The sequence below is a fragment of the Juglans regia genome, chromosome 3 (genome assembly GCF_001411555.2).
Source record: "Juglans regia cultivar Chandler chromosome 3, Walnut 2.0, whole genome shotgun sequence".
In the NCBI taxonomy this organism is placed as follows: Eukaryota; Viridiplantae; Streptophyta; class Magnoliopsida; order Fagales; family Juglandaceae; genus Juglans; species Juglans regia.
This window is the reverse complement of record NC_049903.1, coordinates 26,869,017-26,880,880: the sequence shown is the minus strand read 5'-3', so window position 1 is coordinate 26,880,880 and position 11,864 is coordinate 26,869,017. Positions and strand designations below refer to the sequence as shown.

Here is an 11,864-nt window from a genome sequence, read left to right as displayed (position 1 = left end):
TGAGTTAAAATTAAAGTTAAAAGTTAAATAAAATATTATTAGAATATATTTTTTAATATTATTTTTGTTTTGAGATTTGAAAAAAATGAATTTTTTATTTTATTTTATGTAAAAATTTGAGAAAGTTGTAATAATTATATGAAATGAGATAAGATGAGTTGAGATTAAAGTTAAAAGTTTAATAAGATATTATTATAATATATTTTTTTAATATTATTTTTATTTTAGAATTAGAAAAAATTTAATTGTTTATTTAATTTTATGTAAAAATTTTAAAAAAATATAATGATTAAATAAGTTGAGATGAATTATAAAAATAAACGAGATTATGAATTTATTTAAATAATAAATAATAATTAAATTATTAATTAAAATAATATGTGATGAGATAATATGAAAAGCCAAACCGTCCAAAATGTTTTGTTTGAAAAAGCGGAAGGAAGCAAATAGAGTATGTGACATTATATGGGTGGAGAGCTAGAATAACCTTGGGAACATGGATTTTTGTAACCGTACAAGTGGCAGGTGATTCAATCTTTTTAACTCCATCTGACAAAACGAGCACAGAATACACGAACGCTTCTGAACTGCCATCATCTTAACTCAGCAAAGAGAGAGATTGTTTATTGTCACGGAGAGAGAGAGAAGACTGGAAGAAGACGACGACGAGGAAAAAAAAGAAACTCTCAGCTATAAATGAAAAAAAAGTAGAGGAAACGTTAACTGTCTTTTGGAGCTTTCTAGCTTTTACCATATTTTGTTGAAACTTTTGCCCACTTCACATACTCTCTCTCTCTCTCTCTCTCTGCGCTTTCGCTCTCTTCAAGTTGGCCTTGAAAGCCCACCCATTTTTTCTTTTCTTTTTCCTCTTCTCCCCCTCCCTCTCTCTCTCTCTCTCTCTCTCTCTCTATCTCTTCTCAAGTCACTCTCCCCAGAGAGTTGAGCTTCTCTCTCTTTGTATGCAAAATATATGAATAAAATAACCAAACCGTGGGGTCGTATAAGAGCGTCTGAGATCTACTAGTAGGACTAGATCAGATGGGGATTGGCAGAGAAAGGAAAAGCGAGAGCACGCACGCACAGTAGAAGAAGAAGAAGGTAAAACCATTTTCCCAAAAACCCTAGCCACACGGCCATCTGTTTGGTTCTGATTGAGACCCAACTACATATATATTTATACATCATCATCAACCTCGGTATTTGTGCAAGCTGGTTACTTTGACGCTCATTTTCTCCTTGCCACAGATCCATGGCGGCCGTTTCTGATTTTTTTTTTTTTTTCTTTTTAGGGCGTTGGGCTTCGGATTTTTTGTTTGTTTTGGACGCCTCTACTTTTGAGTCTCTTTTCGGTTGTTTTTGTTGTTGCTCTTGTTTTAGTGTTGCTTTATGAAGATCTGATATGGGTTTTGAGCTGGGCCTTTGCATTTTGTTGATGTTTGTGGTTTGAATTTTAATGGGGTTGTAATAGATTCTTCTTCTTTGATTTCACGTGCTTAATATTCTTGTTGTGGTTCCTATAGTTAAAGCTATACTCATCTTCCTTCTTGTTATTTAGAACCGAGTGAGTATTTTTCCGGTAAGTATACACACTAATTTGGATTTGCTCTGTTTTGTGCTGTTTATTTAAACTTACTTCGGCCCATCTTTTTGGTATTCTCATCTGTGTTGTGCTGATATATAATTGAGCATGATTTCTTACTAACAATGAATTTGGAACTCCGACAAAATTTGGAGCATGCAAAGAGGAATTGCGGGACCGTTGTATAGACCATTTTGATTTGGAATTTCCCTTTTTGGAATTTACTTATGTTGGGCCTCTGTGTCGGTGCACCATTGTGAATGGAATCTCACGCAGGGCCGTACCCCACGCGCCTTTCGATCAAAGAGGTTGGGAAGTAAACTTAAGCTCACCATTAACCCTTTGAGCTTTCTCTAACAAAGAGATTATAGAAGATAGGCATTTCATAGTCAGAACCGCAACAAGTTTTGTTTTTTTAAGGGACATTACCTCAGAATTTTATTAGTCAATCCATACTGAGTCAGTGGCAATAGTGTGTGGAATAAGGTTCTTCTCTGTGATTTCCTACATTTAATTATCAAGAATTTTTGTTACTGTGACTTCACGTTGTTTTAAATTGTAACTGCTTTCAATTTTTCTTTTCAATAGCACAAGCTATTGTTCTCATATAAAACAGCATATCTTTTTTTGAACTTATCAAAGAAAAGCCTAGTTTTATAACTTGATTGCGCATGGTTTTTAAGTTAGCGTTTTCATTTTGATTTGGTCGTGATTTCAGTTACAGATTGTGCTCATATAACAAGTTGTTTCTTCAAAAGTATTGTCAAAAGTTTTATTACATTTCATTTGAATTTGAGCTTTTTCTCATCTTTTTGTTAGTAAACTGATTTGATTTATTGAATCAGGATTAGACCTAATCAAGGCGCATGAAGAAAGGCGATTCCATTTGACAGAGTTTGCCCTGTGGAAGTCAGTTGGGTGTTGAGATTGTCTTGGTTGGCATCCGAGTGGATTTTGTTAAAAGCATCAGTTTGGTATCTAAAGACTGCGGCGAGTATTGGAAATTTATTATCATCGCAGCTGCACTAAAAGCTATTTTGTTTGACTCAAGTGAGTTGCATTATAGGGCCTGAAAGACTTAAACTCACCTAGGTCATCATTGGATGCTATAACATTTTTTTGATAAGGAATGCTATAACCTTTTATTGAAGTTTTTTGGATATGTTGGATTAGACTTGTGGTTTACTGTGGTTAAGCATTGTTGATCCCAGAAATTGCAATGTCTCAGTGATTGAATTTTGAAGGTTGTACGCTCCCTCTCGCAAACAAGATTGGAAGCCATGTGATTTATAAGTTTACACTCAACTGGAGGTCCCTTCTGTTGCTCATAAGTGTTATTTAAATATTTTAGTGGACTGGTACCTCTGTTTTGTTTGAAGTACCGATGAATAACATGGAATCTGAGAGTTCTACTTCTAACAAGATTCTGGGTAGTCTCAATCAGCTACTTCCAGCAGTTGCACCTATGCTTCTGATTTCAATTGGATATGTTGACCCTGGAAAGTGGGCAGCGACTATTGAAGGTGGTGCCCATTTTGATTTCGATTTGGTAGCATTGATGCTTGTTTTTAATCTCTCTGCTATTTTCTGTCAATACCTATCAGCTCGGATTGGCTTGGTCACCGGAAGAGATCTTGCTCAGGTATTTGTTTCTTTATCTTTAGGGTCTTAATTTGGCTGGGAATTATGGTTATATTTCTCGTTGTTGTGAAGTACTGTCAATTTCTGGTTCTTTGTGTCACCCTTTGCCCTTTCACCCCGCAAAATGGAAGTTTAAATGAGAATAACTGGTGTATTTTAGTATGAATCTATTTTGTCTGTTTTGCTGTGGTCAACATAATTCATTAATAGCAATGTGGAGAAGGTTGAGTACTGATGTTATAACCTGTATTCTATTTTTTTAGGTCCCTAGGTAGATTGGTAGTTAGCTGTGTATGCATGCAGCTACCTTATTATTTGTATATTTATGTGATATCCCATATGAGTGAGTATAGGTTATAAATGGGATCCCCCATTCGTTGGGAGGGAGAAGTTTTTGCCTTTATAATGATTACAAGGGGCTCCAATTGTGCCGTTTGACTAGTTTTTGGAGTATGGCTCCAGATTTGGCTTGGGCCTTCCTTAGGCCATTACAATTTATTTCACTTAGTTATGGTGATCTAGTTGATTATCCAATGAAGTGGTTGGCCATTGATTCCTCTGCTTGTTCCACTCTGCCGTCAAGGCCCATAATCACAAAAAATGCTCACAGTTGCTCTATGGGAGTATGGTTGTAAATTTCTAATTTGTTTTCTTTCCAAATTTTTATGCCAAAGATTTGCTGGGACGAGTATGATAAGTTCACATGCTTATTCTTGGGAGTCCAAGCAGAGCTTTCTGTGATTGCATTGGACCTTACCATGGTAATTTCTCATTCACCATCACAATACTGTTCATCCTTTTTCTAGCTGTCTATTTTGAAAAAAAGTATTTTTATGTTTGCTCTTTAAAGTTATGATGGAATTGGATATGAACTTTAATATATAATTTTCATCATTTAATACCAGTTTTGTTTTATCCCTAACGTTTTATTACATTGATTTTACTAGATCTTGGGCCTTGCACATGGACTTAATCTTCTTTTTGGCTGGGACTTGTTCTCTTGTGTCTTTTTGACTGCTATCAGTGCTGTTTTATTTCCACTTTTTACCATCCTCCTGGTAAGTGTGCTCATGTGCATTCTTTTTGGAAGTCTAATTTTGCATTTTTATTGTAATGCTGTTAATTAATTTTGCAGGAAAACAGCAAGGCAAAGTTCCTATGTATATGCCTATCAGGCTTTATTTTGCTTTCTGTTATCCTTGGAGTACTCATCAGTCAAGCAGAAGTCTCACTGTCCATGAATTTGACAGTAACAAAGTTATGTGGGGAGAATGCATTTGCATTGATGAGTCTTCTTGGGGCAAGCATCATGCCTCATAACTTTTTTCTCCATTCTTCAATTGTACAGGTATCGTTGTCTTCTATTCCCGTTATCTGCCTGTAACTATGTACTTTGTCTGCACCTATTTATTTTTATTTTAGTTTCTGAAAGGTACATGAATGAATCTGGAATTATATATTTCCTTTAAATTCACATTGTTTGTTTTTGTAAACTGTGTTGCAATAATTCTTATGTGAGGGATTCCTTCTTGCTGCTCTGTATCAACATAGAATCTTGAGTTTTTTCTCTATAAAGTTTTACTAGTATCAATAATGGTATTCTTGGAGTTGTTCGCATGCAGGCATGTGCACTTTAGTTTGGTGCTTTCTTCCTATTTTTGAATTTGACCTGTAAAAGATTTGATCTAGGAATATAACGAGTTCAATGGAATGTGAAGCCTCCGAAATAACTGCAGAAGCATAAGAATCTAATGGTTAAAGCTGTGGTAGTTGATCTCTGTATATTTTAAATTTTCTGCAGGTGGAATACTTTTCTGCCACATTTCACAATCCTTAGCTTTTACAGGTCTGTTGTTAGTAATGCTGGTTCCTCTGCATAATCCATGCCTGCAGAATGTTGGCTCATTGAATTTTGGCGTGGCACTGGATCTTCTTGAAAGAATTTCTTGAAAAATATTTAAATGGCTAAAGATCGTGGAGGATGATGTATAAGCTTCTTTCATCGCAACCATTGATAGTTTTGGAGGTTCTCCTTGTGTATTTGGACATAAAACTCTTTTGGACACCACTTTTAGATAGAATATTTTTTTTGATAGGTATTCAAGAATTTTATTCATAAGAACAGACAGCATAGCCCAAGTAAACAGGAAGGATACATGAAAAAGTACTTAACTAGGGTTTACAACCGAAAGTAGAAAATCAAGGTTATTTAGACCATTATAATCAAGGACTGGGGGCCCATAAGAACAAGGTTTTAAAGAAGAGAACTTTAAGCTGATTCATTGTCCCCTCTTGATCCTCGAAGCTTCTATCATTTCACTCCCGCCAAATGCACGAACACATGCATATACATATAGGGGCCATCTTCCATATTGCTGCCACTTGAGGATTGCCTTGGAGTCCTCTCCAGCTTGCTTAAAAATCCACCAGTCTATGAGGCATGACCCCACCTCACAATGTAGAAGTAGGTGATCTACTAATTCTCCATTCTTCTTACACGTAGCACCAGTACAATGTCATTACTCGACGTTTCCTCAGATTGTCTGAGTAAGAATCTTGTCTAGGGAGGCTGTCCAAACAAAAAAAGCTGCTTTTAGAGGGGCTTTCGTCTTCCATATATTCCTCTATGGAAAAGTTGTCGTGCTTTGGCTAGTTAGAATTTGGTAGACGATCTAACTGTGAATCTACCTTTCTTGGAGGGATTGCAACTGATCTTATCTATGGTGCCCTCAGTCACCCAGGTGGAATATATTAAGGCAAAGAACTCAATGATAACCTTCAACTCCTAATCTTGTGCTATTCTAATGAAATCTACATTCTATTGAGGGGAGCCATGAGAGAAGAACGAGAGATTAGCTTCTGAAGTATCCTTTGCCCAGATAGGGTCAAAAACGTCAGGGAATGTTTATTTGAGGCTTTGTTCACCACACTATTTGTCGTGCCAAAATTTGACTCAAGAGCCATCGCCTACTTCAATACGTGCATGGCTCAGGAAAGTCTCCCACCTTTTTCAAATGTGTTTCCACAAATCCACCCCATATGGTCCACGTACCACATTCGAGCACCATCCTTCCCAAGACTCCCTAAAATTCGAATCTATAACTAACTTTCCATTTTGATCCGATCCATTCCTTCGTAGAGCTATTTACTCGATCGTAGACATTTTTGGAACGTCTCTAATAGAGGGACAAATACATTTACCCTTTCTTGTTAGAATTTTTTAAACATGTATCAATGATTTTTGGAGATCAATGTTGAATACATGTTATATGACACTATTGGTTCTTCCATGTCTACAAATTAGCAATTTTAAATAAGTCATTGGTGTGGTTTCTTCTGGTGCATTGGCTTCTCTATTTTATGGTCTTTTGCACTTATTGTAGCATAAATGCCTTTCTTAATTGTTACATATTGTTTTCTTGGTTTACTTTCCATTTAGTGCATGCTTGTTGATATTCTTTAGTCATTTGATCATGTGATAGCCTAAACAAAATGATCTACACTATGGCATGTTCTCTGTCACAGTGCATTAAACACTTGAACTATGCTCTCTTTCTCCCACTTAATTTTTTGTGACTTACAAAAAACTTTTCTTAGATTCTTAAAAGGGTACTTCATGACCTGTGCTGGGTAGAATGGTGTCTGCCTTTCCCCCCGGCAAAACAAATTGTCTGGGTAGAATGGTGTTGATATACGTTGTTTCAGACGTGTGCTTGTCAAAATAAATTCTGATATTTGCTGTCTGTCATAATATTCTTGCAGCAACCTATGTCATCGCCAAACATTTCCAAGGATGCCTTGTGTCATAAGCATTTTGTTGCCATCTTCAGCATCTTCAGTTGTATTTATCTGGTGAATTATGTGCTGATGGTCTCAGCAGCAAATGTGTTAGACAGTGATGTCTTGCTCACTTTTCAGGACGCCATGTCACTAATGGAACAGGTTTGATTTTTTCCTATATTTTCTATTCTTGCTGACTGCCAACTATGATATTGTTCAGTATCTCGATAGATACTGATCAGATAAATTTCTATATATTTTCAATGCAGGTTTTTGCAACTCCTCTAGCTCCCGCTGCCTATCTATTGGTTCTGTTTTTCTCTAATCTAATCACATCATTAACCTGGAGTCAATGTGGGCAAGTAGTTTTGCACGATTTCTTAAGACTAGACATTCCTGGTTGGCTTCATTGTGCCACAATCAGACTTATTGCTGTTGTTCCAGCCCTTTACTGTGTTTGGAGTTCAGGAGCTGAAGGGATCTATGAATTGCTTATATTCACACAGGTGATGGTAGCTCTACTGCTTCCATCTTCTGTGATCCCCCTGTTCCGTGTTGCTGCATCAAGACCGATAATGGGTGTCTACAAAATTTCTCATTTTGTTGAGTTTCTAGCAATCATCACATTTATTGGGATGCTAGGATTGAAGGTTATGTTTATCGTAGAAATGATATTGGGGAATAGTGACTGGGCCGGTAATTTGAGGTGGAACATGGGGGGTAGTTTATCTTTTACTTATGTAGTTTTTCTTGTCACTGCTTTTGCATCCCTTTGTTTGATGCTCTGGCTATTAGCTACTCCATTAAAGTCTGCAAATGCTGCATTAGATGCTCAGATCTCCAACTGGGTTACACCGGAGGCTATACTTGATTTGTCCACAGACACAGAGGAAACTGATTTAACTGAAACTGGATATCATGGAGAGGCTCCTGTTCTGAAGCAAGAACCATTTTCAGCACATGGGAAGAGTCATTCAGATATGCCAGTTGCAAATTTTGATCTTGGTTTGCCTGAAACTATTATGGAGCCTGATCAAGAGCTTCTTTTGACTAATGTGGAGGAAAATTGCTCTAGTACAATGCTTTCGAGCTCTCCTGTATTTGCTCTGGAGGAATCAGCAACCCTGGTAGAGTCAGTCCCAGTTTCAACTTTTTCTGAAGAGTTTTCTGATATTAAGTTGCTGGACGATGGGACTGCCAAAAGTGGATTAATGGACCCTCTGGAGAAGACTCTGGGTGTTGAGGGAGAGCTACAAACTGAAAAAGATGATGAGGGAGACACCTGGGAGCCCGAAGCATCTAAAGGGGTTTCTGGGGGCACCCCATCTTTCACATCCGAGGGTCCAGGATCTTTTAGAAGTCTTAGTGGGAAAGGTGATGAAAGTGGCAGTGGTGCTGGAAGTCTTTCAAGATTAGCAGGATTGGGGCGTGCTGCAAGGCGTCAACTAGCGGCAGTTCTTGACGAGTTTTGGGGACAGCTGTATGATTTCCATGGCCAGGCTACTTATGAAGCAAAGTCTAAGAAACTGGATGTGTTGCTGAGAGTAGATTCTAAGTCTGCCTCTTCATCTCTAAAAGTGGATACCACTGCAAGGGAGTTTTCTGGATGCTTCCCATCTGTGGGAGGCAGGGGATCTGATAATCTAATTAACTCAAGCTTATATGGTTCTCCCAAGCAGCAGAACATGCAAAGGAGTTTAGAGTCATCATATGGGGTTCAAAGGGGAACTTCCTCATTGTGGTCCAACCACATGCAATTGTTGGATGCATATGTGCAGAATTCAAGCCGCAATGTTGACTTTGGTGAGAGACGCTATTCTAGTGTGCGCAATATTCCATCTTTTGAAAGCTTGGATAATCAGCCAGCTACAGTACATGGTTATCAGATTGCATCCTATCGAATGGCTAAAGACAGAAACTCTGATCACCCGAATCATCAGATGGAGGCGGCATCCTTGGGTGTTTCAAGCTACAAAGACTCGATTACATATGCATTGGGGCAAAAGATGCAAAATGGATTAAGCTCTGATCAGGCTTCTGGTTACCAGAACCTGGCAATATCCAGAGAAAGTCCATTGCATTCAGAAAGACCATATCATGATCTTTGTTCTTCTGGACCGGCTGAGAGTGTGGTAAGTTCAGCCAACACGAAGAAGTACCATAGCTTGCCAGACATGTCAGGATTCTCTGTCCCACCTCGGGATTTGTATGTACCTGATAAGATTACTCAATGGGACAGTCCCATTGGATATGGATCTTCTGTTGGTAGAACTGGTTATCCAAATTCAGGATCAAGGGCAGGACCTCCTTTGGCATTTGATGAACTCTCTCCATCAAAAGTTTACAGAGGTGGTTTTACGTCACAGTTGAATCCTAGTATCGATACTGGATCCCTCTGGTCTAGACAACCTTACGAACAGTTTGGCGTAGCTGACAAAATTCGTACTGTTGGTAGCGAAGGATTTGGAAGTAGGCTAGGTTCAATAACTCAAGAAGCTACTTCTATTGTGGATTCTGAGGCCAAACTTCTCCAGGGTTTCAGACATTGCATTGTAAAGCTACTGAAATTGGAAGGATCTGATTGGTTGTTTAGCCAAAATGATGGGGCTGATGAGGATCTAATAGACCGCGTGGCTGCTAGGGAGAGATTTTTATATGAAGCTGAAACTAGAGAGATAAATCGGGTAATTCATGGGGGTGAGCCTCAGTATTTGTCTTCTGAGAGAAAGTCTGGTACTGCAATGAGGATTAATGAGGCGAGTTTCAATAACTTTTTGATTTCGTCTGTTCCTCTTTGTGGGGAGGGCTGTGTTTGGAGATCAGATTTGATAGTAAGCTTTGGGGTGTGGTGCATCCACCGGATTCTTGACCTATCACTCATGGAAAGCCGGCCAGAGCTGTGGGGGAAATATACTTATGTACTCAACCGTCTTCAGGTAAATATTTATATGCTAGTTTATGCTGTTACTATATGTTTAGCATCGCATGTTTGTGGTAATCACGATCTCTGCACTATGATCAGTATCTTGTTAGCCCCTTTTTTCGCCAAGCAGTAAACATATTTTTGCTGTTTAACTTTAGTTTGGTTCGGGTAGGTTTTACCATTCGTGTCTCTATCCAGTATCTCTGCTTGATGAATACCTGCTGCACTTTTTGGGATATCTCGTTAAATTCATCTGTCATAGGGGGTTTTCCACCCATTGTTTCAATCAGTGAGTACAAGAAGCATACAGTGCTCTACTAAAACACAAAATGATCTTGAAATGTTTAGTGATTTTTTTTCTTAAAAAATCTTCTTAGCTTGTTAATCTTGACAATGACGTGTTTTTACAAATAGGGGATCATAGATCTTGCATTTACCAAACCTCGATCTCCAATGGTCCCGTGCTTCTGCCTTCAAATCCCTGCGGCATTCCCACAGAAGACAATCCCACCTGTTTCAAATGGAATGCTGCCCCCTGCTTCAAAACCAGGCAGGGGGAAATGCACCACTGCAGGGATGCTCCTAGATATGATCAAGGATGTAGAGATTGCAATTTCTTGCCGAAAGGGCAGAACGGGAACTGCAGCTGGTGATGTGGCTTTCCCTAAAGGAAAAGAAAATCTGGCATCTGTCCTCAAACGCTACAAGCGTCGATTATCCAACAAACCTGTTGGTGCTCACGACAGTTCTGGGCCACGAAAGTTCTGACATCTGCTCCATATAGCTCATAGATTTTTACCCTTGGTCGGTGGTTCAGTGATTGTGGGGCTGCTTGATTTTGGACAGCAGCTCATGGTCTGGATCAGTTGTCCTCAGTTGTTTGAGGACTCTCTCTCTCTCTCTCTCTCTCTCTCTCTCTCTCTCTGTGCTGCAAATTTTATTCCCATGTGTGTTATATATACATAGGATAAGAATTGCTGGATGTGTAATTGCAGCAGAATTAATCAAAATGGTTAGAAGAAAGGTGGGAAATTGGTTATTGCAATTGTGTTGTTGGCTACTTGTCACTTTCACAAACGAATTGAAGCCGCAAATGCTCCAAAACGCCAGTGTTGCCTTTGCTGGTTACCAGTAAAAATTCTTTCTGGTCCAGTGGCTTCCTTGGCTAAAGGTCATGAAAAGGGTTATTGGAACAAAGTCATTAGTCATGATCAAGAACTCAGACTCGGACATCCCTTGATAGACGGTTCATCCACCAGCTAGGGTTCCTGACAAAAGGTAGTGTTGATTTGATACATGTGCTCTTGGTATCTCTGCATTTACCAATTAGTAAGGCACCAAAGAGCTACCAAAGACATTGCTGCTGTAGGTGCGCAACTGGTGCAAGTTCATTTGGTGGAGCGAAGAAGGCCTAACAAATGTTGCTGCAAGCTTTGTTATTGCTAGTGTCTAGTGGTACAATCATGGAAAATGTGCTTATAGGTCTATGCTTATTCTCTAAAAGAACTAATCAATCAAATCATGAGGATGATGCTCATTGATCTCTGCTATATGCTATAAAGAACAAGTCAATAAAATATGGTATTGAGAGTAAGACTTTTCCGTACAACATGATGAGGCATGTTTGGTTTTTCAAATTTTTTTATTTTTTTTATTTTAAATCAAAACAAATATCTTTAAATCTCGATTTTTCTATTTCAGCTTTTGAAATTTTTATCCAATCGATACCCAATCATTATTTAACACAAATCAATAAAATTTTTACAAATTTCAAAACAAAAATTATCTTAAAAAACTAAATTCAAATAAATTTCTACTTTTTCTATTTAGTTTCACATACTTTATTATAATAATTATTTAAAAAAAAAAACTGGTAATTTTTTTTCCTCTTTTTTCAAAACTCAATCTTAAAAGCATTTAAAATTCTCAAAATATTTCATA

The 11,864-nt window shown here is 38.0% G+C and overlaps 1 protein-coding gene across 2 annotated transcripts; it reads left to right on the top strand.

Annotated features, from left to right (window-relative positions):
- The first annotated feature begins 752 nt into the window (after positions 1-752).
- Positions 753-11,517, top strand: LOC108984152 (ethylene-insensitive protein 2-like). Of its 2 annotated transcripts, XM_035688880.1 has the most exons (9): positions 754-1,098; positions 2,425-3,102; positions 3,184-3,221; positions 3,895-3,981; positions 4,168-4,278; positions 4,356-4,568; positions 6,983-7,162; positions 7,270-9,936; positions 10,338-11,517. In XM_035688880.1, the coding sequence occupies exons 2-9, from the start codon at positions 2,964-2,966 to the stop codon at positions 10,689-10,691; spliced, it is 3,789 nt and encodes a 1,262-aa protein (XP_035544773.1). In that variant the 5' UTR covers positions 754-1,098; positions 2,425-2,963; the 3' UTR covers positions 10,692-11,517. The 2 variants fall into 2 exon arrangements, with proteins under 2 accessions (XP_035544772.1, XP_035544773.1); XM_035688879.1 differs by having other exon boundaries at positions 753-1,098; positions 2,425-3,221.
- The last annotated feature ends 347 nt before the right edge of the window (positions 11,518-11,864 follow it).

Bases quoted from the DNA above. Each gene is read 5' to 3' on its own strand.
- LOC108984152 (XM_035688879.1), top strand. From the start codon at position 2,964: ATGAATAACATGGAATCTGAGAGTTCTACTTCTAACAAGATTCTGGGT. The intron at 3,222-3,894 runs GTATTTGTTTCT...TTTATGCCAAAG, and splicing joins CCGGAAGAGATCTTGCTCAG to ATTTGCTGGGACGAGTATGA. The intron at 4,279-4,355 runs GTAAGTGTGCTC...TTAATTTTGCAG, and splicing joins CACTTTTTACCATCCTCCTG to GAAAACAGCAAGGCAAAGTT.